The sequence below is a fragment of the Triturus cristatus genome, chromosome 2_1 (genome assembly GCF_964204655.1).
Source record: "Triturus cristatus chromosome 2_1, aTriCri1.1, whole genome shotgun sequence".
Taxonomy (NCBI): domain Eukaryota; kingdom Metazoa; phylum Chordata; class Amphibia; order Caudata; family Salamandridae; genus Triturus; species Triturus cristatus.
This window is the reverse complement of record NC_140581.1, coordinates 841,800,259-841,827,963: the sequence shown is the minus strand read 5'-3', so window position 1 is coordinate 841,827,963 and position 27,705 is coordinate 841,800,259. Positions and strand designations below refer to the sequence as shown.

General features: G+C 48.4%; 1 protein-coding gene across 1 annotated transcript in view; it reads right to left on the bottom strand.

The window, feature by feature from the left end:
* The window catches only part of TUT7 (terminal uridylyl transferase 7), a 1,376,479-nt gene that overhangs the window by 210,189 nt on the left and 1,138,585 nt on the right, over window positions 1-27,705 (bottom strand). Inside the window, exon 24 of the mRNA XM_085632922.1 lies at window positions 15,253-15,368. Within this exon, the coding sequence (XP_085489048.1) occupies window positions 15,253-15,368 (116 nt within the window). The remainder of the gene's footprint in view (window positions 1-15,252; window positions 15,369-27,705) is intronic.

Here is a 27,705-nt window from a genome sequence, read left to right as displayed (position 1 = left end):
GAGGGAGCTGGATTCTAACGTACAAAGGGTCGGATGGTGAAGCCTTCTACTTCCTGTCGACTTGGACATTGATTACTTGAGACTTCACCGGATCCTTGAAAATGTCATGGGCTCATTTAAGCATGCCCTTTAGCATGGGCAAGTACTGCCTGGAGCGATGGGAGGAAGAGAGATTCGAAGAAGAAGACCTCTTCAACAGGTTCCTTGTACACATGCACCTTATGGTATGATGCAGCCCTATTTAGGACCTACTAGTAAGAGGTAGTGTCATCTGGAAGGTAGGGCTGGGCAGGGCACAGGTCAGGATCCTTTTCTCACGGAGGGTCCATGCCATAAGAATCCCATGGGTCTCCCTGCGGGGGCATAATATATGGTTCCCTCTTGTTCACCACGGTCAGAATGTGGTGACCCATGGGGGGTACAGGAAAGAGGGTCAGCAAGAGAAGCAGGTGGTGATAGTGATGCTAGATGCCTGGTTGGTGTGATGGAAGGAATAGGCAGCTCAGGGAGACGACTGGTGGCCTCGTGTTGCTTCTTTCACTGCTTAGCCTGTGGTGGGAGCTCCAGGACCTCCACGATACTAAGCTGCCTAATTGAAAGCTGAGTGGCAGGCGCCATTGGCTGCGCAATAATTCAGTCCGTTTGGGGGTGAATGACACTATCCCTCTGGTGGGCATCGAGTTTGTACTGTAGTTTTTTGAAGACCAGTTCGACGGACAATTTTCCTTTCGGCACTGAATGCTTCAGCACCTGGGCCGATTTTGCTTTTGACGCTGGTGGTTTTGGATCAGATGGTTGAGTTGGTGCCGAGCTGCGAGCAGGTGGCGCAGAATAGGTCAGTTTCAGGATCTTCGGTGCAGAGCCGAGGCTGAACGTGGTCTCCGAAGTGGTCGGTCAGTGCGGACCATAGCATGAAAGCAGTAGTGGCCAAGAAGCCGGTCTGTGGGTCCAGCAGGGCTAAATGCCCCTTATGGAGTGGTTGGTCGTCATGCGATCGGTGTTAAGGGGAAGGGGAGTCAGGACTGTACTCATGACTTGTTGAGCCTGTGGGAGGCTTTTGATCTCGAGGTCGCAGACATAGCTGGTCCTCTTCATGCGTGGCTGACTGCTCCAGATTATGTTTCTCCTCGAGGTCCTGGGCACCTAAGAGGTCTGGGGTGTCTTTAACACTCCTGTGTGACATCTTGAATCTGCAGGCCTGGCAGTCTCAAAGAGTCTTTTTCAAGCAGAAGGAACAGCAGGCATCACAGGAGGCCTCATCTTGCTCGGGTGAGAGGTAAAGATTACAGACCTAGTGAAGATCGAACCAGGGGTATTTCAAACGACACAAAGGCCACATTGAAAAGGCGTCCATTCCATCACAGACAAGGGGCAAGCAAAGGGGAAAGGCACAAAAGGGCAGGGGCCGAAGTAGACTGGAGGTCCGCCCCAGACAAAACTTCGGGTGATAACCGGATATGCAAGAAGGAGCACACGATCAAAGACAATGCCGACAGCGGGAGAAGAACAGAGAAGGCAAAAAGAAACACCTCCATGGAGTCGATCCTGAGCACGGGAACACATGTCCAAACACCACCGTGGAAAGAAATGAACCTAACAATGGAGCCGATGACCATGCACATTACCAGCAAGAGGTGGAGTCCCACTTCCTCATGACTCGAGAAGAATTCTAAAAGGAAAATCAACTTGCACACATACGTGGCCCAACACTTGATGGCAGGAGAATGCACAGCATGAATATCTACAGCCACACATCTCAAACATAACCTTTCATAGAGCCCACTGCAAGGGCTTGCTCACAGGACCAGGCGAAAATGGACTTCACTGACTGATGCCTAGCAGCAAGGATGATATCTTCAGGTGGTAGATTGAACACAGTTATCTGTCGCCACTCAAATACCACGCATGGAGGTGTAGATTGTGCAAGTTTGGGTGCAGAACACTGCCTTGAAGATCCGTCAGAAGCGGTAGCCGGACTCGAGGATAGATGCTCATGCCCAGCAGTTCCAGAACTACACTTCCCTAGCCCAATCCAGAGCCACTGGGATGACTTGGGCCCCATTGTTCCTGATCTTTTTCATAACTCAGGCAGCAGAGGCAGAAAGACATGCAGAAAGACATACTGAAGTCCAGTGCTCCACTGTAGCCTGAATGAGTCTCTTAGAGAAAACTCCAACAGGAATAGGTTTTGACATTATACGTTCTTTGGGTGCCAGAAAGATCCAACCAGGGTCCTCCCTATGGTCGGATGAGGCCCTGTGCCACCTCGTGATTTAATATGTCGTGGACCTGTTGCAGTGGAGGAAGGGCACTGAAGAAAACAAGTTACTTACCTGTAACTACAGTTATCCAGTATTGGTATTTTTCATAGATTCACATGCCTGAATCATTCTCCGTCGCCGAGGCGGGAGTCCCACGGTAAATACAAAAGTAGTGCCAAAAGTAAATAACAGTAGTAGGTTAAAAGAAATAGCCTAAGGCCTACATCCTAGTAGCCTATCTACATCATAGTAAAAAGAATCAAAAGTTGGTTCCAACCAATCAGCTACCAGCACCCTCTAGAATCTTCCCAGCAGAGGCAGTTCTCCTCAGATTTTCCTAGCACAAGTGGGAAGTAAGTATGCCAGATTACAGAAAACTGACTCGTCGGGGAGGAGGGTGGGTGCATGTGACTATGAAAGATACCAATACTGGATAACTGTAGTTACAGGTACATAACTTGTTTTCTTATTCAGTATTGGGGTATCTTTCAAAGATTCACATGCCTGAATCAGAGTAGCAAGCGGATGGCGGTTTGCGGATGGTGGGAGACATGTGCTCATAAACTCCCAAATGGCATCCACAAAGGTTGAAAACATCATATAATATTATTATTATTTTTTTTAACCAAGCCTTTAAGAAGCAAAAGCTATAGAAAATACATTATATACATATATATACAAGTATAAAGAAATATTTACGATTTTTAGACATATAAGTCTGTATATTTGCATAAATATTAAAAGGAATGGAATTATACATAAAAGAGAAAAAGTACCTGAATCTGACCGTAATGAAAGAGATGGCGTAGAACAGCCTGTCCAACCGCTGCATCTTCTTGATGCGAAGATTGAAGACAGTAATGCTTCATGAACGTGTGGACATTCTTCCATGTCGCAGTACGACAGATATTTTCCAGTCACTCCAGCAAACAAAGCTGTAGAAGATTATATAATTCTTGTCGAATGAGCTTTGACTTTCCTCTGCAAAGGCTCGTTAGCCTGGTCATGGCAGAAATGAATAGCAGATGCCAGCCATCTGGCTATTGTTGCCTTTGTCACTGCATTTCCAATAGTTGCTTGAACATAGGCCACGAACAGTTGGTTGGACAGTCTGATGTCCTTAGTTTTCTGTAGGTAGAATTTTAAACAGTGCTTAATATCCAGGGAGTGTAATGCTCTTTCAGCTGGAGTGGAAGGATACGGAAAGAATGTTCTTAATCTTACCGGTTCATTCAAGTGAAATTGTGTTGGTACCTTAGGGATGAACTTGGGATTTGTTTGAAGGATCACGTAGTCCTGAGTAAACTGCAAAAAGGGTTCCTTGATAGTGAAAGCTTGGATCTCACTAACCCTTCTTGCAGAGGTAAGAGCCAATAAAAGGGTGACCTTCCAAGTAAGGAATTTGAGATCCGCTTTATGGATTGGTTCAAATGGACGCTTCATTAATTGCGCTAGCACTCTGTTGAGTTCCCACTCCGGACGGGGTGCTCGTACTGGAGGGAAAGCTCGGAAAAGTCCTTTCATGAATTGTTTGACAAGTGAAGACGAGCAGAGAGAGGGAAGTTTTGCGCACTTCCTGAATCTGGAACGAGCAGCAAGATGTACTTTGACTGATGAAAAAGTAAGCCCAGACTTGGCAAGAGAAAGCAGATACGGGAGTATTTGTTCTGCAGGAGCTTGAATTGGATGTATATTATTCGCCTCGCACCAGTAGCAAAATGGGTTCTATTTGAGGCGATAAGTCTTGATTGTGCTCTGGGCACGGGATTTGGCCAAAATCTCACGACAGTCCTGTGAAATGTTGAAGTCCTTGAACTCTAAGAAATCAGGAGCCATGCGTGCAAGTGCAGGGGCTGTGGGTCCGGATGAAGTACTTGCCCTCTGTCCCTCGATAACATTGTAGGCATCGGAAGAAGGCGAATGGGCCTGTCTTGAGACAATAGGAGGAGTTCCTGGAACCAATATTGCCTAGGCCAACGGGGTGCAATCAGTATTAAACGGCAACCCTCCAGCTTCATCTTGCAGAGCACCTTCGGAATCAATGGTATTGGAGGAAAAGCGTACGCACAAATCCCTGACCATCGCATGGACAGGGAATTCCCTCTTGATCCCTGTTGAGGGAATCTGCTGGCATAGTATCGGCATTTCTTGTTCTCCCTCGTTGCGAACAGGTCCAGCGCAGGTTTGCCCCAAGCCTGGAACACTGTGTTCGCCTGCTCCTGCTCTAGCTCCCACTCGTGACAGTCCGACTGAGACCTGCTAAGCGTGTCCGCCAGGGTATTGTGGAGACCGCTGACATGTTCGGCTCTCAGTGTTATCTTGTGGCGTGTGATCCACTCCCACAATTCCTAAGCCTCCTGCGAGAGTGTAGCTGATTTCATTCCTCGTTCTTTGTTGACAGAATACATGCTGGTGGTGTTGTCGGTACGGACTAGCACTGAGGAACCCGCAATCCTTGGAAGGGATGCTTGGAGAGACAGAAATATGGCGCGGAGCTGCAGTCTGTTGATATGCTGTTGTCTTTGAATGTGAGACCATCTTCCTTGAATCTGCAAATCCTGCATATGACCTCCCCATCCTTCCATGGAGGCATTGGTCGTTAAAACGAAGTCTGGAATAGTCTGTAGGAAAGTGAGGCCTTGGGTTAAATTCTCTGTCTGTGACCACCAAAGCAGAGAATTTATCATGCGCTGTGTGATCCTGATAGTATCGTCGAACAAACCCATGACCTGTTGCCATTGAAGGTGCAGTTCTTCCTGAAGAGGTCTCATTTTGAGCCGTGCTAAGGGTATGAGATATATCGCTGAAGAGCACATTCCGAGGAGCGAAGCAAACATTAAGACTGAAACTGACTTTCTTTATGCAATTAACTTTGCCAACTTCTGAAGACGCAGATGGCGTGCGACAAGAATGCTTTGCACTGGACCGTGTCTAACCGTGCTCCGAGAAAAGGCATGACTTGGAGAGGGCGTAACTGATTTGCTCTCGTTGAGGGTCAGTCCCAGAGAAGCGAATAGATGTATACATTCTTCTGTGGCAACCTTGGTTTTGTGTTCTGAAGGACCTTTGAGCAGCCAATCGTCTAAATAAGGGATACATTTATTCCTCGAGATCTCAATGCTGCTGCTACTGGTGCCAAGCACTTCGTGAAGATTCTTGGCGCCGATTTCAGGCCAAACGGGAGCACCTTGAACTGATAGTGGATGCCAGCCACTGTAAAGCGAAGATATTTGCGATGTTTGGGGTGCATAGGTATGTGGAAATATGCGTCTTCCATATCCAGAGAAGCCATAAAATCTCCTTCGCTTAAACAACTTAAAATCTCGGCAAGTGTGACCATTCGGAAACTTTGTTTCTTGAGGAATTTGTTTAGCTTGCGGAGGTCTAGTATTGGTCGCCATTCTCCTGACTTCTTTTTGATCAGGAAGAAACGAGAATAGAAACCTGTTCCTTTCTGAGATGATGGAACCTTCTCTATGGCATTCTTGAGAAGCATCGTTAAGGCTTCCTTGAATAATAAGTGAAGACGAGGGGGAGGGGGACACGGGGGCGGAGTAGTAGGTGGCTGTTTGATGAATTTGAGGGTGTGGCCGATGGTTACTAGGTCTAGAACCCATCGATCTGACGTGATTTCCTGCCACTTGTGAACAAAAGCTGAAATCTTCGCGCCCACGGGTAAGGAGGGTAATATGGCTGGCGCCCTGTGGATATCACTGCTTCCTGCTAGTGTCTCTGCCTTGATTTTGTGATCTCTTCCGACCACCTTGATGAAAGAAACTAGCCGTAGACGATTGGCGGTATAAGGACTGGCTGTAGGGCTGTCTATACTGTGATTGATACTGCCTGTTAAGCTGGTTTTGGTATCCTCCTCTTGATGAAAAACCACACCCTCTTGCTCCTCTGAAATTTCCGCGCTTGTACTGAAGGGTGCCCAATGATCGTGTGGTATCCGTGTCAGTCTTTATAGCTAAGAGGGCCTCATCAATGTGCTTACCGAACAAAGACTCTCCGTCATAGGCCATGTCCAGAATCTTTGTCTGTACCTCAGGTCTGAAAGTAGCGGCTTTAAGTCATCCCTGGCGTCTAAGCACTGCCGCTCCTGCAAGCTGACAGAAGTTGGTGTTTACGATGTCCAAAGCGCAATCTATAGTTTCCGATGCGGCACGTTCCCCTTCCAGCAGAATCTTTCTTGCCTCCTGCCAACGGTCTTCTGGAATGAGGTCAATGAAACCCGCCATGTCTGACCACATTTGACGGTCATAACGGCCAATAATGGCTAGAGAATTGGCAGCTCTGATAGAGGCCGTTTCCATGGTAGAGAATTTTTTGTCTATATGGTCCAGACGACGTCCTTCCTTATCAGGTGGTTTGGTGAATATTGTGGTAGGTTTCTTAGATCGCTGTTGGGCGGCCTATGAAATCACAAAATCTGGTTGTGGGTGACCAATGAGGCAGGATGGGAAGGGCACGGTATTTTTTCTCTATGCGCTGAAGTACCGCCGGAATAGATGCAGGCGTCTTCATGATCTTAACCCCTTCATTCCAAATATAGTCCATTATAGGCACAGCTCATGTGATTTTCCTGGACTCTTCCTTGAAATCATGAAGGAAACATTCTGTCTGTTCGACTGTTACTGGCAGCTGAAATCTAGCTGCAGCCCGTTGCATTAAATTATGGAAGCCCCCGATGTCCTCAGGGGGCGAATTGAACGGCAGAGGAAGAGGCGGAGAAGGCATTGGAATTATGTAGTCATCCCAGGGATCCGGAATAATAGTATTGTCAGGTAATTCACCCTCTTCAACCTCTTCTTCGGAGGAGGTAGTGTCATCTTGCACCCCTTCCGCTTGACCTGAAGGATTGGCCAGTGTTACAGGAGCTTCAGGTTGAATCAATGGAACTGGAACCACCGCTGGTATGGGTGGGTTCTCTGGAACTGCCTGTTGCAGGGGAAACCTCTGTCGGTAATCCGCCAGCATGGCCTGTAAATCTTGAATGAGCGTTGGAGGGAGGTGACTCATTTCCCTCTGGCATACTTCCCTGTGATGGAATCTATGATGTGGAACAATAATATCTTCTTGATAATATTGATCTTGGTAGTCGTCATCATCCTGACACTTGGGGCCATATGTAGGTACCTAAATACCGGTCGGTAACGTCCGAAAATCGGTAAATATCCCGTTACCGACCGGTATTTAGGCAATTGAGATGTAGGTGGCTGGATTTCAGGATTCGGTAATTTACCGAATCAGAATTTTAAGAAATCGGTAAGATACCGATTCGGTAAATTACCGAATCCTGAAATCCTATGTAGGGGGCACTAAAGTGAGTGCATTTATGGTTTCTGGATTCGTTATTTACCACCAACTACAAGTTGATGGTAAATAACGAATACCTTTTAAAAGCAATTTTGTGCTTTTTGAAAAGTGCCATATGGCAGACATACATGCTCTTAGGGCATGTATGTGCGCCACATGTGCACACATGCACGATTCAGGGGTGCAACAGGGTGTCAATGCGACACCCTGCCACCCTTGAATATGCTCCCCCTATTACCGATTCGGTATTTACCGAATCGGTAATAGTGAATGGCTTCCCATTCATTCCTATGGGCTTCCAGGCCCATAGGAATGAATTGGAAGGGATGCATTATTACCGATTCGGTAAATACCGAATCACTAATACCGAATATTACCGATTCGGTAATAATTACCAAATGTTTACCTACATTCTATTTACCGAATCGGTAAAATTCGGTATTTATGAATCGGTAAATAGAAATTACCTACATATGGCCCTTGATCTTTAATTCAGAACGATGGTGAGCTGTACCAAAGGGTCCTTCGTCATCTTCGTCCTTATAGTCATCATCTTCAGCGTAAGTGTCTAGGAGATGTGAAGGCATAAGTGGTGAGATCTTGCTGTAATCTTGTTGTCTTTGAAAAGTTTGAAGTTGGAAAAAACCTGATGACCTAGGCGTTGACTGCGCAGGTAGAGCTAACCCAGCAGAAACTGTAGATTGAGCAGGTAAATCCGTAGTCGATGGGCTCTTCGTCGAAGGGATCTTCAATGTTGTCGTCATCGACGGAACGGTTGTCTTTGTCGACGGGGCAGACGTCGACAGCGTGGGCTTTGTCGACGATGAGATCTTCGTCGACAGCGGAGACTTCGTCGACTGTACTGTCGATGAGCTCAACGTCGATATGGTCGTCGACGGTGATTTAGACTTTCTCGTCGATGACTCCTCAAGAACTGGTTTCATGGTAGAGATAGAGGTTTTTGTAGACAGAATAGGCGATTGAATAGACGTAGTTAAAATAGTAGCCGTAGATGATGAGGCAGAAGAAGAAGTCACGGAGATAGTAGACGAAGTAGTCACCGTGACAGATTTAATATGGCTTTTATTTACAGTTTTTGAAGTAGATGCCTTTTTTGATTTCTTGCCTGCTGCGGATGACTGAGACAGCGTTGACCCAGAGGAAAGTTTTGGTGACCTCTGTGAAGGGTCCGAAACATCATGGGAAGATTTAAGGTGTTTTCTTCTCTCACTTGAAGAGCTGTCATGGGATCTGGCTCTTTTGCCGGAAGTAGATGCTCTGTCATCCTCTTCAGCCGAAGAAGATTTGAGCCACAAGAACAGTCTTGCCTCTCTATCCCTAAGGGTCTTGGTAGGGAAGATACGGCAGATCCTACAATTTTTTGCCCCATGCTTGGGATAAAGGCAATAAATGCAGTCCTTATGTTGGTCATCCACATGGACCCTCTTTTTATCACAGGTCCTGCAGGGTTTGAAAAGAGCTTTCCTGTCAGACATTCTGAAGAAAAAATAGAAGAAACTGAGTGGCACTCAGGGAGACTCCCTTCCACACGACGTGCGGTGAAAATCTGAGGAGAACTGCCTCTGCTGGGAAGGTTCTTGAGGGTGCTGGTAGCTGATTGGTTGGAACCAACTTTTGGTTCTTTTACTATATTTACTACTAAGATGTAGGCCTTAGGCTTTTTCTTTTAGCCTACTACTGTTATTTACTTTTGGCACTACTTTTGTATTTACCGTGGGACTCCCGCCTCGGCGACGGGGAATGATTCAGGCATGTGAATCTATGAAAGATACCTCAATACTGGATAACCTCATTGTGTCACGAACGGCTCATATAAATTGATGCCACTCTGCAAAGGCATCAGGTGTCACTTTAGCTCGCTGATTGAAAAACCCAGCAATGTTAGGAGGTTTACCGTTGTCTGTAGGTGGTCCACGACAGTCTGTGGCAAACCAGTCATCGAGGCAGGGGAAAACTGCTGTCCCAAGCCTCCGAAGATGGGTGGAGACAAATGCCATCCCTTTAGTAATCACCCGAAGGGCGCTGGTAGGGTGAAAAGGCAACACAGCAAACTCAAAAGGTTCCTTGTCAGCCTAGAACCACTGGTAACACCTGTGGGACTGCAGGAGAGGTACATTAAAGTATGCATGCGCTTTGTAAGTCAAAGGCTACCATCCAGTCGCCTGGATCCAGGGCAGACAGAACCTGGTCCAGTGTGACTATATTGAATTTATTCTTCCCAAAAAGGCATTTAGAGAGTAAGGAGCTAAAATAGGACTACTGCCTCTATGCTTCTTAAGCTAGAGGAAATAGTAGGATTAACAACCCATCCCTATTTCCGAGGCCAGCACCCTCTTGATGGCACATTTAGACAGTAGAGCTTGCACCTCTTCTAGTGAAACGGATGGGTGATACTCATGTTAGCTGCCCTAATGTATGCAAAAGCTGTGGTTGGTTGGAAAGGAACAGAAGGGAATAGCCCTTCTGGACGATCTGAAGGAATCATCTGTCAGTGGTGATGGACTGCAACCCTGGGAGAAAATTTGGAATCTTGCCTCTCACAAGGTGGTTTTGTGCTGCTAAGGGCAAACTAAAGCAGATTTGAAGGCTGATGCCGCAGGGGAACGGGACTGGGAAGATTGGTGTCTATGGTGACGCTGTCAGTCTGATACCTGTCCACAGCCACAAAAAGGGCTGAGATGACTGCAGCCGAGTGGGGGAGTGGGGAGAATGGTGGCTTGGTGTTGTCTATATACCAAACCTCTGGAGCAGACCTGGAAGGACCGAAACTGATGAAGGAACCATCATCAGCTTGTTCGCCAGAAAGGCAGGATCTGTCAAAACACATATCCATGAGGGACGCCAGTATATCTCCAGAAAAGCCTGTGGATTTCATCACACTAGTGTCGACTGCTCACCTCAAATACAAGCAGTATACAGACCGGCACAAACTACATAATTGGCTGAATCCTGGGAATCCTGAATGGTGTAAGCTAAGGAGACCCTGAACAATTCCGGGACTGCAAGCAAGATGCCGCTAGCCATTTCCCGGAGGGAATGCGTAAAACAGCCTAGCAGGCCACAGGTATCGTAGATAACAAATGTTTCCCGAATGCCTAAATCCTTTTTGACTCCCTATCGGTGGGTGTGTCATAGGGAATAAATTAGGATTCACCTTGCTGGTGAAAGCTTGGATCAATAAACTCTCAGAAGTAGGATATTAAGTAAGAAAATTAGGCTCGATACATGCCAGTCATTGCCGTCTGGCTAAATGCCTGTTCACTAGTGGGCAAGTGCAAGGTTTAGATCAAGTGCCCACAAAATATCAGTTAGGGCTTCGTTGAACAGAAGTAAGAGCGCATATGCAGTTAGCCCATGCTGAAGAACTTTGTAAGCATATTTGTTTTAACCTCAGGACCATGTCAAATGACCACAACAAACACATCACTCTTTTGTTAGTGGCCCATGGCATATGGGGAACTATCAAGCCCACTGGCCTCTTGTAAACCTATATATAAGCTGTCATCATCATAATGTGGGAGTAAGCGATCCCCATCATCTATATTGCAATCTCCAAGTGGCACCAAACTCTGGCCAGAGTCGGAACCGAAATGCTTGTGGAGCAACCGAAGACTGTTTTGTCGTAGAGGGAGTATTTTGTAAGTCTGGCAGGTTAACTCCACTCCGCTCGTGGAGTTTGCAGATTTTTCTGCACTTCGCGTTACGCGGAGCTCGCAGTGATTTTTTTCCCCTTGCTCGTGTTCATCAACGTCAAGTTGGCGAGCACGAGCAAGGAAAATCCACCTCCCGGCGAGATTTTTCCTCGTTCGCGATAGTCAACATCAAGTTGGGGAGCACGAGTGTGGAAAATCAACCTCCAGGTGAGATTTCTCAACGCGGGCGGTCCGATTTCTCATTGCGAGTGGTCGGGTGTGCTCGCAACCGCTTGCGTTGAGAAAACGCCCGCTTGCGTTGAGAAAGCTGCTGCTCGAGTAAACATCTACTCGAGCGGCAGAAAGGAAGCAGTGCCCGCTTAAGCTGTGCATGAAGCCGTTCGCGATGATTGCACAGTGCGGACAAGCACCTGGCACTGAAAATCACCGTGAACTGCATTTATCTAAAGAAACTCCGCCTCTCGCGGAGCTCCGCGTAGTGCGGCAGTGTTTTTTTTTTCCACATCACGGAGTACTGCATAGCGGAACTCCGTGAACTCCGCCCAGGATTAGTATTTTGTCAAAATGCATTTGTATAGAAACTTGGGGGGTGCAGTAGAGTCAGAGCGCAACCTCTGTCAGCGTCGAGATGGACTGGGCTCAGGGTTAGACACTGGAGTCGGCGGATGAACCATCTCCGGCACCAGCAATGTTAGGACCTGTGTGGACCAGGAAGAGACCAGCGCAAGTCTTGGAGCCAGAATGGAAGTCAGCACCAGAGTCAAGGCAGAGCTCCATGCGGGCACCAGGGGCTCAGACTGCTCTGAGGATGGGTCAGCCGGCAGTAACCCGACCGGAGGTCCCTGCAGAACTCCTTAAGGCCTTAATGCATGCTAGAAAGAGCCAAAAGAGTGCTCAGCATGGCCTCCTTAAAAGTCTCTACCTGCTGTAGTGTTGCTGATGGCCTGGAGGACCCTGGGCATTTTGGATCTCTGTGGAATCTGCTCCTCAATCGGAGATTGGGAGTGAGATCAAGAGGCACCCCTGCAAATTTCCTTTAGATAGAGAGTGGCGGAATAGGGTTAAGACCTGTTTCAGTGTCTTGTGTTTCTACTTCAATTTGGACTTTAACTTACCAGATAACCTCCTCAGCTGTTAAAAAGATCTGTTGAGAGTGGGAACAGGTCAGCGCCCTCAACTTAGAGTGATATATCAATATCTAGGGGGTTGCCCTAATGACTCCACAATATCTGGGCATGATACAAGTAAACATACATGTGGTATATTATGGGAAAAGATCATACATTAGTTATTAACACAATAAATACTTAAATTAGTCACTAACATATATGTCTGATTTCAAAATACATGGTTTATTTCACTCATTGGTGGCGTAACAATCGTCATTCTTGATACTGGCACCCGGAGTGTGTCTTTAAAATTAACATTAAACATCAAAGTGAACACAGAAAAGAAAAGTAATTAGCAGAATTTTAAATATAACAAAATAAATGTAACAACTAGAATCTTTTTTTCAGTCTTCCAGTTGAGCTGAGCAATGTGACTGCACTCCTTATTTAATGTGCAGTCCCCATTGGAGGTAGCCCTTTCAATGGTATCACATGGAAGACAATCCTGTCCTCTATTTCTAAAGTATGTGTCCGGATTGTTATTTGGTGGATTTAAGATTGGATGGCTCCTCCAAAATAAAATGTTGACGTGTTTCAGCCCTCGTTACTGTGGGCCTTCTCAGGGCAATGGAAGAAGGAAGCACCTTGGGCGCCAGTGGCATGGTGTACTGTACGTAGTAGGATTATCCAGGTGTGCAGGGTGCTTGTACAGGATTTTGCGGGGGTCAAGATAGCAACCTCAAGTTTCATAGGCGTTCGTCCGATGGTCCTCAGCCGAGCAGCTGTGTGACCGATAAAGGAGCTGCGAGTGCACCATGTTAGGAAATCGGGTTGCACTGGGAGAAGTGGTCAGAGCCTTCAATAATCTGTGTCTTTGCCGGTCAGAGATTGTAGCAGCAAAAGCCTTCGTCCGCTAGAGGTGATTGGAACTGCCGGATGCGATGTATAAAGTTATCAGGAGACACAGTGGACAGTGGCGAAATCCTTCATTTGCTGTGGTCGGGTAGGAATGGGGTACGTGGGGCTGGTCTGGAGAGGCCGGCTGAGGGAGGCGTGAGTAAGTCTGGGAGCACTGGAGACAGCGGTGAGAAGCTGCGTCAGCTGTGTTGCGGCAAGCACAAGAGTAGTGAAGTAGTGTGGCGGAGTCCTCAGTCTGCTAGGGCTGGTTTGTAATTCACCAGCGTGGCTCGAGGTGCATCAGGTGAGTTGAGTGGCCTTGTCGCATCTGCTGCTGTAGGTGAGCGAAGCAGGACTTGCATGGCTTCTTTCGCTGTTTGGCTACATTCTGCTTTGTGTCCCAAACTGCCTCTGGGCGTAAGAGGGCACACTACTCACAAGACTTGAAGTTGTGCTCTGAGCCCAAAAACTACAGGCACACCTTGAGTGCACCCACACTGAAAACCATTTATGACAGTCATGGCATGTGTTGAACCAAGCCATTTTAGGTGGGAACATTGTTCCCTTGCAGACTGGAATTCAGGTTGGAAAACTAGTCAAACTCCCTTAAGAGGGAGCTGAGCTTCAGGTCTGCGTGCAAAGAAAGGAACTGAACAGCACACAGAGAGGGCACTTGCTTGAAGCTCTGCTCAGTGACTTACGGGGAGGAGGAAGTCAATGTGGAGCAACATGGCACCACCTGGTGGTATGTGGGAGCGTTGATATAAAAAATGTTTGCATCCAATGTGGCGCCTGGGGGATATTCTAAAGGCTAGGAATCTGCCGTTATAACTATTTATCAGAAGAAAAGTTCTTGAAGATGTATTGCATCATGGTCAGGAATGTTTCTGAGGCAGTTGAAAACACATGAACTGCTTGGAATTGTAATGACTACAAAGTTACTTCAGGCATCATGTTTTGAAAGATATAAAATGCCACTTTTTGGTCATATATACTTTTTTGGACAATATCGGATTTACAAGCTATGTAACTTACAGAATAAAATTAAGGAGGGGCAAAGATGTAAATCTCTTCCGACAACTCCATACAGAAACATGCCCTTAAGGAAAAAAAAACTCTTGGAAGGTTGTAAATGAGAGAAATATGCTCTCATGAAGAAAAAAAACAATTCACCATAAATAAACTAAAGGCTTGCATGATTCCACTGTTGTGGTCAAATGCATCATCTTCCTCACAGAAGGCAAGAAATCTTGGAAAAAAAGAGTCTATTTGCAAGCACATTAAGTGCAGCATAACTCTGAAGATCTCCATCAGGGGTGGAATGTACACTTGTTGGGCAGAAAAAAGAGCAAGACAATAAGATGTGTTGGCTATATAGACTTGTGCATCAAATGTGTCTTTATTACTCTGTTATTCTTCCTGCAAATTCCCAGCATACTGACAGGAAATAACCTAAGAGTAACTACAACATCCAACAAAAAATGAGTTGCAGATGAGTTACTAAAAAAAATACAATCTTCATAAAGGCCAGACTAAGAGCCATTTTTTAGTATGTGATTAAGAGCCTCCAAATCAGACTTGTACTGGGAGTATTACTTCTGACATGCCATGAAGAATATACAATATAGAAAAGGGTTAAGTCTGATTTTGTGCAAAGAACATGACTGAAAGGTTTTCACAGATTCAAGCATACACCTGTGGATTGTATGTAACAATGTAAAGATGCTGATGCAAAAGCAAGTTTACTATACAATAAGGATCTGTGTGGATCATCAAGTATTTCAAGAACACAGAGTAAGGCTTCAGTACAAAACAACTATGACCGTGCCTACACATGTTTAATAAAGAGGTCCAAGGAGAACTATGAACCAATATAGTTATTTTTGTAAGGAAAAAACTGAAATTAATACAAAGTACTTTCTATCAGTTATGTGAAATCCTTTTCAATTTTTCATTCACCTCAAGATATAAAAAAGAGAGCTTAAAAGTGCTTACTTTCTTCTCATGGGGCATTCTCTTAAAAAGTGTCCAATTTTACCACATATCCTACAACATCGATCATTTGGAGCCAGTTCTCCTTCAGTCAAAACCTCGGGGTCAAAGAAGTACTCCTAAAGGACAGACAAAATAACTAATTAATCCAACAGATTTAGTACGAGGCAGACTGGGTGATAATCTTAAAGCAGCAAACATCTCAGGAGATTTGTGTTTAAGTTTTTGAACCAGTCTCCCACATGGAGACATTGGCTGTGGTAAGCTTTAAAGAAGCTCAATGCTTTTATCTGTCCTGCCATGGGGTTTAGATTTTCCTAGATGCTGCAAAGGAAATGTTGGATTCTATTAAGGTCATGGAAGTTAGCATTATCCGCCTGTACACTTACATATATAATGGTAGGATTACAGGCTGCGAGAGATCAAGTAAGTGAAGGATGCAGAAGCTGTGACTACTATGAAACACTAGGAGACATCTGCATACGTGTCATGAACTTGGATAGCAGGAGATGATGTGTTGTGACAAGATCTGCCATATTTCTGACTGAATCATACGACTTGTAGCTTTACTTGGTTTCCACCATGTTTACTGATAATGAATTCTCTCAATGCACAGTTAGCTTTTGGGTTAAGCTACTCTACATAAAGAAAAGGTAAAGCATAATGTTTGCGTGTGACTATAAGCTAATGAAAACTTTTCAATTACAGTTACGGGAGAATCTGGATTTTATTAAAGGCATGAAGACTAAATTTATACATGCAATTGGTTTATTTTGTCACTCCCCATAGCACTTGGAAGGTAGACCACTGATATCCTCAAACAAAATTAGAACATTAACAACTCTAAATTAACCCCATAACAGTTTGGGAGCCCCTCCATATTGTCAACACTCAATCTGCCACCTCCACTTTCCCAGTTGTCCAGTTATCTTTACATCTAACAAAAGAAAAGAACATCAAATATCAAGATTTTTTTAAATAACTCAATTACTTTCAAATTAACCTAACACTCCAAAACAGGGTGGGTTAGGAGGGACCATGCTAGCATCTAGGTCTGTAATAAAATCCAGATTTTCCTGTCACTTACACTGGAGAATCTACACATAATGGCAAGAACAGGAGCTATCTTTATGCAAGTTCAAAGCTTTTCAACACTGCAAAAGCTACATGTTCCACATGCTTCAAGGAAAACAGAAAAGGTTTGCTAGTCATAGCACCCCTTTCAGAATAGACTGCAAATCTCTCAAGTTCCCCACTTGCCTCGTTCACATCCCAACAGATGCAGCCTGTCACCGTCGTTGGACTTACTGGTATTTGTGGCATTAAGACAAAAGCAACTGATGTACTCCATTCACCTGGAACACACCCACCTTTCTTTCATAATTTCTAAGACAATTTACCACACAGAACTTGGGCTTTACTTCAAATATAGGGTACAAATTTGAAGAAATCATTGTTGTTGTATGTCTTTGTTAGAAATGGGGGGCAGAGGTAGGTACCTTTGTTCAAATAGGGACCCTTAATTCTAGTCAGGGTAGGGGGGTACACTTCTAAAATAACCCCAGCTCATCCCCTTGGTAGCTTGGCACGAGCAGACAGGCTTTTCTCAGAGGAAGTGTGTAAAGCATTTGTGAACACATACAGAAATACAGTGAAAACACTACAAATGGACACCACACCAGTTTAGAAAGAATAGTCCATCTTTATCTAAACCAACAAGACCAAATACGATAGAAATACAACATACAATACTCTAAAAAAATAGTACTTGTGCAAAATAACCTATACATTTCAGGAAAATCAATAAAACACAGTTCTTCCGACTCGGTAGCTCCTCCTGGGGCTACCGCGATACTGAATGCGACAGAGTCTAACAGTTCAAGCCGACCGCGTCGATACGGGCCAGCTAAAGCGTCAACAGACTCGGACACAGTACCTTTCTTGTTGCAACCAACACGTCGGTGCGAGTCGGTAAGGGCAAATGTCGCAGTTGCGTTGTGAAGCGGAGCGTTGTGGCGGGCGGTGTCCTCGCGATGCGGTACAGGCAGTGGCTCGTTGACCGAGTCAGTGAGACCAGGGCTTGCGTTGAAGGGTGAGACGGTGCTTGCTGCGGTGCTGGCAAGTCACGGTGCGGAGACGGAGCCGGGCGAGGGTTGGGCAACAACGAAGTCGGTGACGTCCTTGCAGCGTGTAGCAAAGCATTGCGGAGTGCAGTGCCCTCAGGACGCGGTGCAAGCAGCGGCTCATTGATGGAGTCGGTGAAACCAGGGTTGCATTGCGAAGCGAGGCGTTGCTCTAGGCGGTGCTTTCAGGACACGGAATCCTGCGACGGATTAGATGAAAGAGTCGGTTACCCTTTTCTTCTGCAGAGACGATCAGAGACGGTGCCCACAGACACAGGGAGGTCTTTGCTGTTCCTGTGACCTCTAGAACAGGGGGCAAGCTCAGTTCAAGCCCTTGGAGAGCTTCTCGTCAAGCAGGGGAACAAAGCAAGCAGCAAAGTCCTTTGTCCTTTCCTTGGCAGCAAGAAGCCACTGCAGGCCAACCCCAGCACAGGGGCAGTATTCCTCCTCAGCTTCTCCAGCTCTTCTCCTTGGAAAAAGGTTCCTCTTGATTTCCCAGGAAGTGATCTAAAAGTCTGGACCCCTCTTCTTATACATCAAAATCCTTTGGTTTTTGAAGGCAGAGTGTGTCTGTACCCAGCCAAAACCAGTTCTGTCCTCACTGGTGCAGCTTCCTTGCAGGGGGTGGAGACAGCATTGTTGAAGGCAGACCAGGCCCATTCAGGTGAAGGGAAATGTCCTCCCCTACTCTAAATGCAGCCCAGGTCTATTCAGCCCAGCCCTGACTCATCAGACTTCTGGAACCACTGCCCCTCTCCAGCCCCTGTCATCCAAAAGCCAGACATGCAATTCACAAACCTAGCAGAGGTACACTGGATGGTTAGGCAATAAAATACCTACTTTATGAAAGTGGTATTTTCAAACACAGAATGCAAAAATCACCCTCAATAAAAGATGCATTTTAACGCTCTGAGTTCAGGCATACTAAACTTTCTTTTTCCACCTTGTTCCCAGGGCAAGTTATGTTGTTAAAATGATATAAACAAACTCCCCATTCTCTCCTAGGGGAACAGGTAGCCTTGCAAAAGTGAAAAAACAAAATTGGCAGGAATTCACTGTCAGGACATGCCACACACACACCAGGGCATGTCCTACCTTTCACATACACTGCACCCTGCCCACAGGGGTACCTAGGGCCTACCTTAGGTGTGACTTATAGGTAGAAAAGGGAAGGTTTAGGCACTGGCAAGTGTGTTCACTTGCCAAGTCGACATGGCAGGCCAGAGTTACATTTTACAGGCTGCTTCTGTGGGTGGCACAATCAGTGCTGCAGCCCACAAGCAGCATTTGATTTACAGGCCCTGATCACACATAGTGCACTGTACTAGGGTCTGAATAGTAAATCAAATAGTAAATCATGGAAACACCAATCCAAACAATTTACATAGGGAGCACAAGCACTTTGGCACTGAACAGCAGTGGCAAAGTGCCTAAAGCATCTAGACCAGCAAAATGAAGTCCAACATACAGCAAAAACACAGGAGGCAAAGCCCAAAAGAATGCAGGGGAGACCCACGCCATTGGTGGCAGGTCCAACAGTCTTGAAATGATTAATACCACCGCATCTATTGAAACGTAAGTATTATTCATATCCAAAGAGCACAAATCCCTAACTCTCCTGAATGAACTGAAAGACATTTCATTCACCGTGTGCCCAGCTGCAACTGCTGATCTATAACAATTAACTGTTCTACAGCACATGCATTTTGAGTAAAGTTCTGAAAGAAAACTAACCAAACATCAAAACAGATACTTCCGCACCAACTAACCCATATTTTCCAAGTCACTCTGTACTTGAATCCTTGGTATCTATCTTCCAGAAAAGAAGCTTCAGGACCCTCAGTGCCACAAGAGGTTGCTCCTCTCTACCACGACCAAGACGCATGTCTTGATGAGCTGTCAAGCAAGGTTCTTCTGTTGCTAACTCAAACTCCTGGGAACCAAGCAGGAGATGCCCAGAGAGAAGCCCCTAGCAGATTCCGATATCCCTTTCTTCTCAATTGCACCAGGAACCTCAGAATCATTGCAAACTGAGAGGAAGCATATGCTCCCTGATTCGTCCAACCCTGAAGAATAACATGTGCCGCCTGTGCCACAGTCTGACCTCTGGCTTAAAAACTTCCAAGTGAGCATGATTTTTGATGCAAACTGATCCACTTCCCATGGATCACACTCCAGAAAAGTGCTAAAAATAGAACCCAATTCAACTTTCAGTCCTCAGGGGTTGCTTTCTGGCCAGTTCGTAGCAGATTTTAATACAGAGTTTAATCCTCCTAGAGACGGTCCGTTTCTACCCCACTCTCGCTGTCTTTGTTCCTGAGAATCCAATGAAGAGTTGTGTCCACCTGGAGTTCTTTGGTACAATATGTGCGGAATAATAAAGGTAGTTTTGGGTCCAGGCAAGGGATCTCTCCTCCTGTTTGGAAAGGTGATGCAGGGCAAGGGAGGGCGGCAATGTGATAGTTTGCCCAATGTGGAAGGGTGCCACCTCTTTTGACAGAAATGAGGCACATGTTTTCAGAACCAGTTTATCTGGAAAAAGTTGATGCATGGAGGGTGCACAGAGGGCCTGCACTTCGCTTACCCTCCTCGCCGATCGAATGGCCACTTGAGGCTGTTTTGATAGTCAAGAGATGCTGAGGCTAGTTATACATAGGCCCGAAGGGCGAGCACATGAAAAATGTCAAAACTAAGTTTAGGTCCCATTGGGGCATGATGAAGGGTTTAGGAGGAAATCTGTTGGAGCCCTTTTGGAAAATAAGAGAGAACAGGTTACTTGAATAGGGAGGGCTGATCCGGCAACCACAAGAAAGACGATATGGTTGCAAGATGTCCTTTAGCTGTGCTCAAAGCAAATCCTTACAGGCTAATGAGGGAACAAACAACACCTCAGACAAGGGTATAGAGAGGGATCAACACTTTTGGTAGTACACCAAGCCACTAAGTTGCCCAAACGGCTGACATATACTGTCTTGGTTGAGGGACGGCCGGCTGCCAGAATGCAGACTTTTGAAGGGGAGTCAAAGATTGTCAGTTGCGGCAGCTCAATCTTCATGCATAAAGGAGGAGTGTGCCAAGGTTTAGTAGCAGGACCCTACCATGTTGCTGTGACAGGAGATATCCTGAAAAGGCCCCCTTATCAGGAGTTCGGGATACCAAAATCTCAGTGCCCAATCCGGAGCCACAAGGGCGACTTGGGTTCGGTCATTCCTGATCTTCTTAAGAACTCTGGGCAAAAATGATTTCAACAGGAAGGCTAACAGGAGGTCTGAAGTCTACTCAAGACGAAATGTGTCTCCAAGCGTGAGCTGCCTTGGTAACTCCAGCCCACAGAAGAGCTAACAGTAGAAGTTTTCGGTGGTGGCAAAAGATCTAGCCAAGCTTCTCCCCACTCACGTAAGAGACCTTGAACCACCTCGGATGGAGATGGCACTTGTTATCCATTAGGCATAAAATTCTGAAGTTGTTCGCCCTGGTGTTCAGAGATCACGCCAGGTGCTGTACAACCAGAAATATGTCCTGACGTTCCAGCCTTGTTTAGAGATGCAGAGCCTCTTGACGCAGGGTCCATGACTCCACCCCGCGCTGCTTGTTGCAATACCACATGGGTGAGGTGGTGTCCAGGAACACCTTAATTAGCCTTCCCTTGGTTAAAGGAAGAAAGGGTTCCAATGCCAGGCGAATCACCCTCAACTCCAACAGGTTAATTTGGAACTAGACTCCGCCAGTGACCAGAGTCCTCTGATCGTCACCTCTACCAGATGGCCGTCCCTACTCAGGAGTGACACATCTGACCCCACAGTCAGCTCTGGGTGGGGAAGGGAGAGGCGTCTGCCGCTGTCCCATTCACGGTTTGTCAGCAACCACTGCAGATCATTTGCAGTTCCCTCCGATATCTGAACCAGGTAGGAGAGATTCCCCTGATGCTGCACCCACAGGGACTTTGGGTCTCACTGCAAAGCGCTCATATGCCAGCAGGCATGTGTTACTAGCAGCACGCAGGAGGCCATAAGGCCTAGCAGCCTCAGAGTCGGTATCACTGAAATCCAGGTTAGAGTTTGAAACATCGGATTCATGGCCTGAATGAACTAGTTACTTACCTTTGGTAACGCCTTATCCGGTAGTGACTATCTGGCCGCAGATTCCTTAGCTTAGAATATTACCCAGGAGTCATATTAGATCTGGAAATTTTTGGTGAGCAGTACATTTTCCACTAGCAAACAACACGTCAAGAAAGCAAGCTGGTTCACCCCCGCGCTTCAAGATAGAAGATGCACCTGAAGACAGCTCGAGAAGACATGTAGGAAAAACAAAAACCCTGGAAGCCCAAGCCGCCTTCAAAACAGCCACCACCACTCCCGACCACCTCTTCAAAACCACAAGAAAGAAGGCCCTCCAAGACAGAATCACCAAAAATGCAACAATAGCAAAGAACTTTTCAGCATCATCCAAGAGTTCGCCAAACGCACAAGTTACTACTTGTGTAACGATATATCTGTAAGAGACATTAGTTAGTGATAGATTCCTTACCTTAGAATATCCCCAGGCGTCAGACTGGATCCAGAAAGTTTTGCTAGCAGTCCCCCTGCACGTCAGTAGGTGGCGTTGTGCGGCTCCGCGTCCGTCGCCGGCGTCGTAAGTGCCGAGATGACGTCATGGAGACTACTTAGGTACCACCCATGCGCGCTGACGTCAGTTCTGTACACGACTTTCCACGCCAGAAACGCAGAGCCATGCAAGAAACTGATCACTGGTGCCAAAAAACTAGGGCCCTGAAAGGGATGACCTTAACCCTAAAAATCAGTTCGCAGAACGGGGAGGATGGGTGGGGCAGTAAGGAATCTATCACTAACTAATGTCTCTTACAGATATATCGTTACACAAGTAGTAACTTGTGCATCTGAAAGAGACACGTTAGTGATAGATTCCTTACCGTAGAATAGATACCCCAGCAATACCAACCCCGGTGGTGGGTCTGTGAATAGATTGCACCAGAAAGTCAGAGAGAACAGAACGGCCAAAGAAGCCGTCTCTCCAGACTGGACTGTCAAGGCAGTAATGCTTGGTAAACGTGTGCAGCGAGGCCCACGTAGCTGCCTGACAAATGTCCTGCAAGCGGACACTGCGTCCCAAGGCAGTAGTGCCTGCCGTAGCCCTGGTAGAATGGGCACGGAGCCCCACAGGAGGCTCCTTCTTAGTCAACGAGTAACAGGCCATGACGCAGAGAACAACCTACCGAGAGATGGTCCGCTTGTGCACAGCCCGACCTCTTTTGGTGCCCACGTAGCCAACAAAAAGCTGGTCATCCACCCGGAACGGTTGTGTGCGCTGCAGGTAGAACGAGAGCGCATGTTTTGGGTCCAGACGGTGGAGCCTCTCTTCCTCTTTCGAAGGATGCGGAGGCAGAAAGACGGTGGGCAAAGTGATGGTCTGCTCAATGTGGAAGGGCGTGACAACCTTTGGCAAGAAAGAAGGACAGGTCCGTAAAACCACCTTGTCCGGATGAACAGAAATGAAAGGAGATTTGGAAGAAAGAGCCTGGAGCTCAGTCACTCTTCTGGCAGAGGTGATAGCTACCAGGAAGGCTGTCTTGAGAGTGAGAAGACGCAAAGGACAGGTATGAAGGGGCTCGAAGGGAGCGCACATCAGATATGTCAAGACAAGGTTTAAGTCCCACTGAGGCATTATGAACAGCACGGGAGGAAACGTGTGCGTAATGCCTTTTAGGAAACTGTTAACAACCGGAGACTTAAAAAGAGAAGGCTGATCTGGAAGCCGTGAAAAGGCGGATATGGCCGAAAGATAACCTTTGATACTGCCCAGAGCTGGGCCAAAGGAAGAAGGAACAGAAGGACTTCAGAAAGAGGGGCAGAGAGGGGGATCCACAGCCTTTGCTGTGCACCATGCCACAAACTTGTTCCACCTGCAGGCGTATACCGTTTTAGTGGAGGGACGCCTGCCTGCCAGAATGACATCACAGACTTCGAGAGGAAGATCGAAGGCTGTCAACTGTCGCCGCTCAATCTCCATGCATGGAGGTGGAGGCTGGGAAGGTTCGGGTGGAGGACCGTCCCCTGCTGCTGCGACAGAAGATCCTCCCGAAGAGGCAGACGAATCGGGGGGGGGGGGGGTTCGGGATGGGGGTGTCGATCGCCGTGCTGAGTAGCTTGGGATACCAGTATCTCCGTGCCCAATCCGGAGCCACAAGTATGACTTGGACCCGATCGCGCCAAATCTTCTTCAGCACTCTGGGCAGAAGTGGTATAGGCGGAAAGGCGTACAGCAGACCGCAACTCCACTCGTGACGAAAAGCATCGCCGAGCGAGTGCCGCCTTGGAAATTCTAACGCGCAGAGCTGATGAAATTGCGTGTTCTCTTCGGTGGCGAATAGATCTAACCAAGGCTCTCCCCACTGCTGAAAGAGACCTTGCACCACGTCCGCGTTCAGTCGCAATTCGTGATCCATCAAGCACCGGCGGCTGAGTTTGTCCGCCCTGGCGTTCAGAGAACCTGCCAGGTGTTGAACCACCAAGGTGATGCCTTGATGTTCCAGCCATGTCCAGAGGCGCAGAGCCTCCCGACAAAGGGTCCAGGATCCAACCCAGTCCTGTTTGTTGCAATGCCACATGGTGGTGGTGTTGTCCGTGAACACCTGCACCACACTTCCCCGGACAGAGGGAAGGAATGCCTTCAGTGCAAGTCGGATCGCCCGCAGCTCCAAAAGGTTGATATGGAGCCAGGACTCCGCCAGAGACCAGAGTCCTCTGATCTCCACCTCTCCCAAGTGGCCTCCCCATCCCAGAAGGAGCTCATCCATCACCACTGTGTGCTCCGTTTGGGAAGGGAGAGGGATCTTCCATTGACCCAATCACGATTCGTGAGCCACCACTGCAATTGTCGTGCAGTGCCCTCCGAGATCTGGACATGATCGGACAGGCTGCCCTAATGCTGCGCCCACTGGAACTTCAGGTCCCACTGCAGAGCCCGCATATGCCACCTGGCATGTGGCACCAGCAGGATGCAGGAGGCCATCAGGCCCAGGAGCTGGCGGGTCATCCTGACTGAAACCCGGGATAGTGGCTGAAAGATCGGTATCATAGCCTGAATATCCCGGACTAGCTGCTCGGGAGGATAAACCCGAAACCGCGTCGAATCCAGAACCGCTTCGATGAAGGGGAGCTTCTGAGAGGGACTCAGATGCGACTTCGACACGTTGATGGAGAACCCCAGCAAATGCAGGAGGTCGGCCGTAGTCTGAAGGTGTTCGATGACTGCCTGGGGCGAGCCCGCCTTCAGCAACCAGTCGTCGAGATAGGGGAAGACTGACACCCCTGACCTGCACAGGTGAGCTGCAACCACCGCCATCACCTTCGTGAACACCCGAGGGGCGCTGGTAACGCCGCAAGGGAGCACGGCAAACTGAAAATGCTCCTGGCCTACCGTGAACCACAGGTAACGCCGGTGGGCCAGCAGGATGGGGATGTGGAAATATGCATCCTGCAAGTCCAACGCTACCATCCAGTCTCCAGTGTCGAGGGCAGCCAAGGCCAGAGTCAGCATTTTGAACTTCTCCTTCCGGAGGAAGCAGTTGACGTTCCGGAGGTCCAAGATGGGACGCGGACCCCCTTTGTCCTTCTTGGGGACCAGGAAGTAGTGGGAACAACCACCACTCCCCAATTCCGGCCCAGGAACGCACTCGATGGCCCCCTTGGCCAAGAGGGCCGTAACTTCCTGCTGGAGTTGCCAAGTGTTCCCCCGACAAGCGGTGGTGCCGAGGTGGCTTGGCTGGAGGGGTGGACTGAAAGGGAAGGGAGTAACCCTTGCTGATGATCTGCAGCACCCAATTGTCCAATGTGATAGCGTGCCAGTGGGGTAGGTGATGTCGGATATGCCACCCACTGGCATGGAGTGCTCCACAAAGCTCGGATTAGGAAGGTTTGGAGGTAGAAGCAGCGGGGGCAGAGGTGGACTGACCCCCACGCTGATTCCCAGACCCGCCCCTGCGGCGAGGCTGGTTATACACAGGCTTGCTGAAGGAACGTGCCTGGGCGCCTCTGCCGTGGCCACGAAAGGAACAAAAACCAGGAGTGGCTGGGCTTTTCGTGGAAAGACCTAAGGACTTGGCCGTGGCCCATGAGTCCTTAAAACGCTCCAGTGCACTGTCAGCCTTATCGGCAAACAGGTGAGTACCATCGAAGGGCTTATCCATGAGCGAGCTCTGGACATCTCGCGTGAACCCGGCAGAGCTCAGTCAGGAATGGTGACGAAGTGCCACAGTCGTAGAAATCGCTCTACCCAGTTAGTCTGTGGTGTCCAACCCACACCAAATGGCAAACTTAGCTGCATCCTTACCCTCAGCAACAGCTTGGGACAGCACAGCTTGGGTCTCCTCAGGACACAGATGCAACACCTGTGCCACTGTATCCCACACCGCGTGGGAATAGTGGTCCAATAGGCATGCGGTGTTCACCAACCGCGGCCCCAAGCTGGCCGAAGAGAACAACCGCTTACCGAACTGCTCCAGCTTCTTAGAGTCCTTGTCCGGCGGAGCCGTGAGAAAGGCACTCTGACGTCGAGGCTTGGATGACCAGGCTCTCAGGCGCAGGATGAGTGGTCAGAAAAGCGGGGTCACCAGGCGCCGGGCGGTGACGCCTGGTGACATTCTTATCCACAGGGGCCCCTGTGGCTGGCCACAACCAAGTGCCTAACAAGACGTCAGTCAGGGCGTTGTTAAATGGTAGCAGGGGCTCCGACGAAGTGGACGCCGTCTGGAGCACTTCAGTGAGCAGATTAGTTTTGAGGGCCATCGTAGGGAGATCAAGGTTGAGGACCTCAGCAGCCCGACGGAGCACCATCATGTAGGAGGCGCCCTCCTCCATGGTAGGCGGGGAAGAGGCAAACCCCGGGTCGGAGGAGACGTCGAGGTCACCTGCATCCTCCAAGTCGTCCGCCCAGTCCTGCTCGGAGTCACACTGATGGGCAAGAGGGTCCTCGGACCCCTCCCAGTCGTCCTCCACCTCCGCCGCATGGGGAACAGACCGCGGCGGCAGAGCAGGAGCCGGAGAAGGAACAAACGGCGTCGGGAACGGTGCAGAGAACGGTGCCAGGAACGGCGCCGGCCGGGGCCGAGCCAGCGCCGCGTCCCAATGCGGATGCCAGGTAGGAACAAAATGGTCCTGGAAGCTGGGCAAAGGAGGGACAAATGGCACCCACTGCGGCGCCGGAGGCGGAGCCGAGATTGGCGCCGGAGCCGGCAGCGCTGGACTTTGTGGCGCCGGAGCCAACGGCGCAGGATCCTGTGGCGCCAAAGCTGGATCCGCCGGTGGCCCCACAAGATCCGGACACAGGACCGCGGGGTTCGAAGGCGCGCTGGCGGTAGCCCGAGGCTTGAGAGGCGGTCCATGGTAGCAAGAAAATCTTGCACCTGTGCGGGTGTCGCCGACTGACCCGGGTAAGGTGGGTAGGCCGCGGTACTCCCAAGAAGCCGCAGGGGGAGAACCCCCGTCCCCCTCATCTGCATCCGGGGACCGATGGGGGGACGTCGGAGAGCAACACGCTTCTTCGACTTCTTTTTGTGTCGTCTCTTACCCGAATCCGAGGGTGAAGACTTGGAGCCCGAGGAACGACGCCTGCGGCTCCACGAGCGTTCCCTGGAACGGCCCCTGGACCGGGAATAGCGTTCGGACTCGTGCCGGACCTCCCGCAGCTTCTGGCGCTGCTCCCTCAAGGCCTTCAGGGCCATGAACCAACAGTCCCGGGATTCGTGGTCGGTCTCCAGGCAGTAGAGGCAGACATCGTGGGGGTCCGCCACCAACATATTGCGACGGCAGGCCCCACAAGACTTAAATCCAAGCATCCCTACTTGCACCACAGAAAACAAAATTGTACAGGAGAGAAAAGTCTCAAAAAGGGTAGTCAAAAAGTGACTAAGGTACTTGCTCTAACCAGATCTGCGCTTTTCTAGCGCGGAAAAAGAACGAACTGACGTCAGCGCGCATGGGTGGCGCCTAAGTAGTTTCCGTGACGTAATCTCGGCGCTTACGACGCCAGCGACGGACACAGAGCAAACAGGGGTACTGCTAGCAAAACTTTCCGGATTCGGTCTGATGCCTGGGGATTTTCTAAGGTAAGGAATCTATCACTAATGTGTCTCTTTCAGATACAACAGCGAGGCCACAGATTTCCCACCCTCCCTAGACCTCTGCAACAGATTCGGCACCTTCTTCTACCATGAGATCAAGCCTATCTATGACAAAAGAGAAACGGTCACAGCTAGACGCACTAGAGCGGGAACTCCAGGAATTGAAGATTTTTTGACCACAGACAACAATGA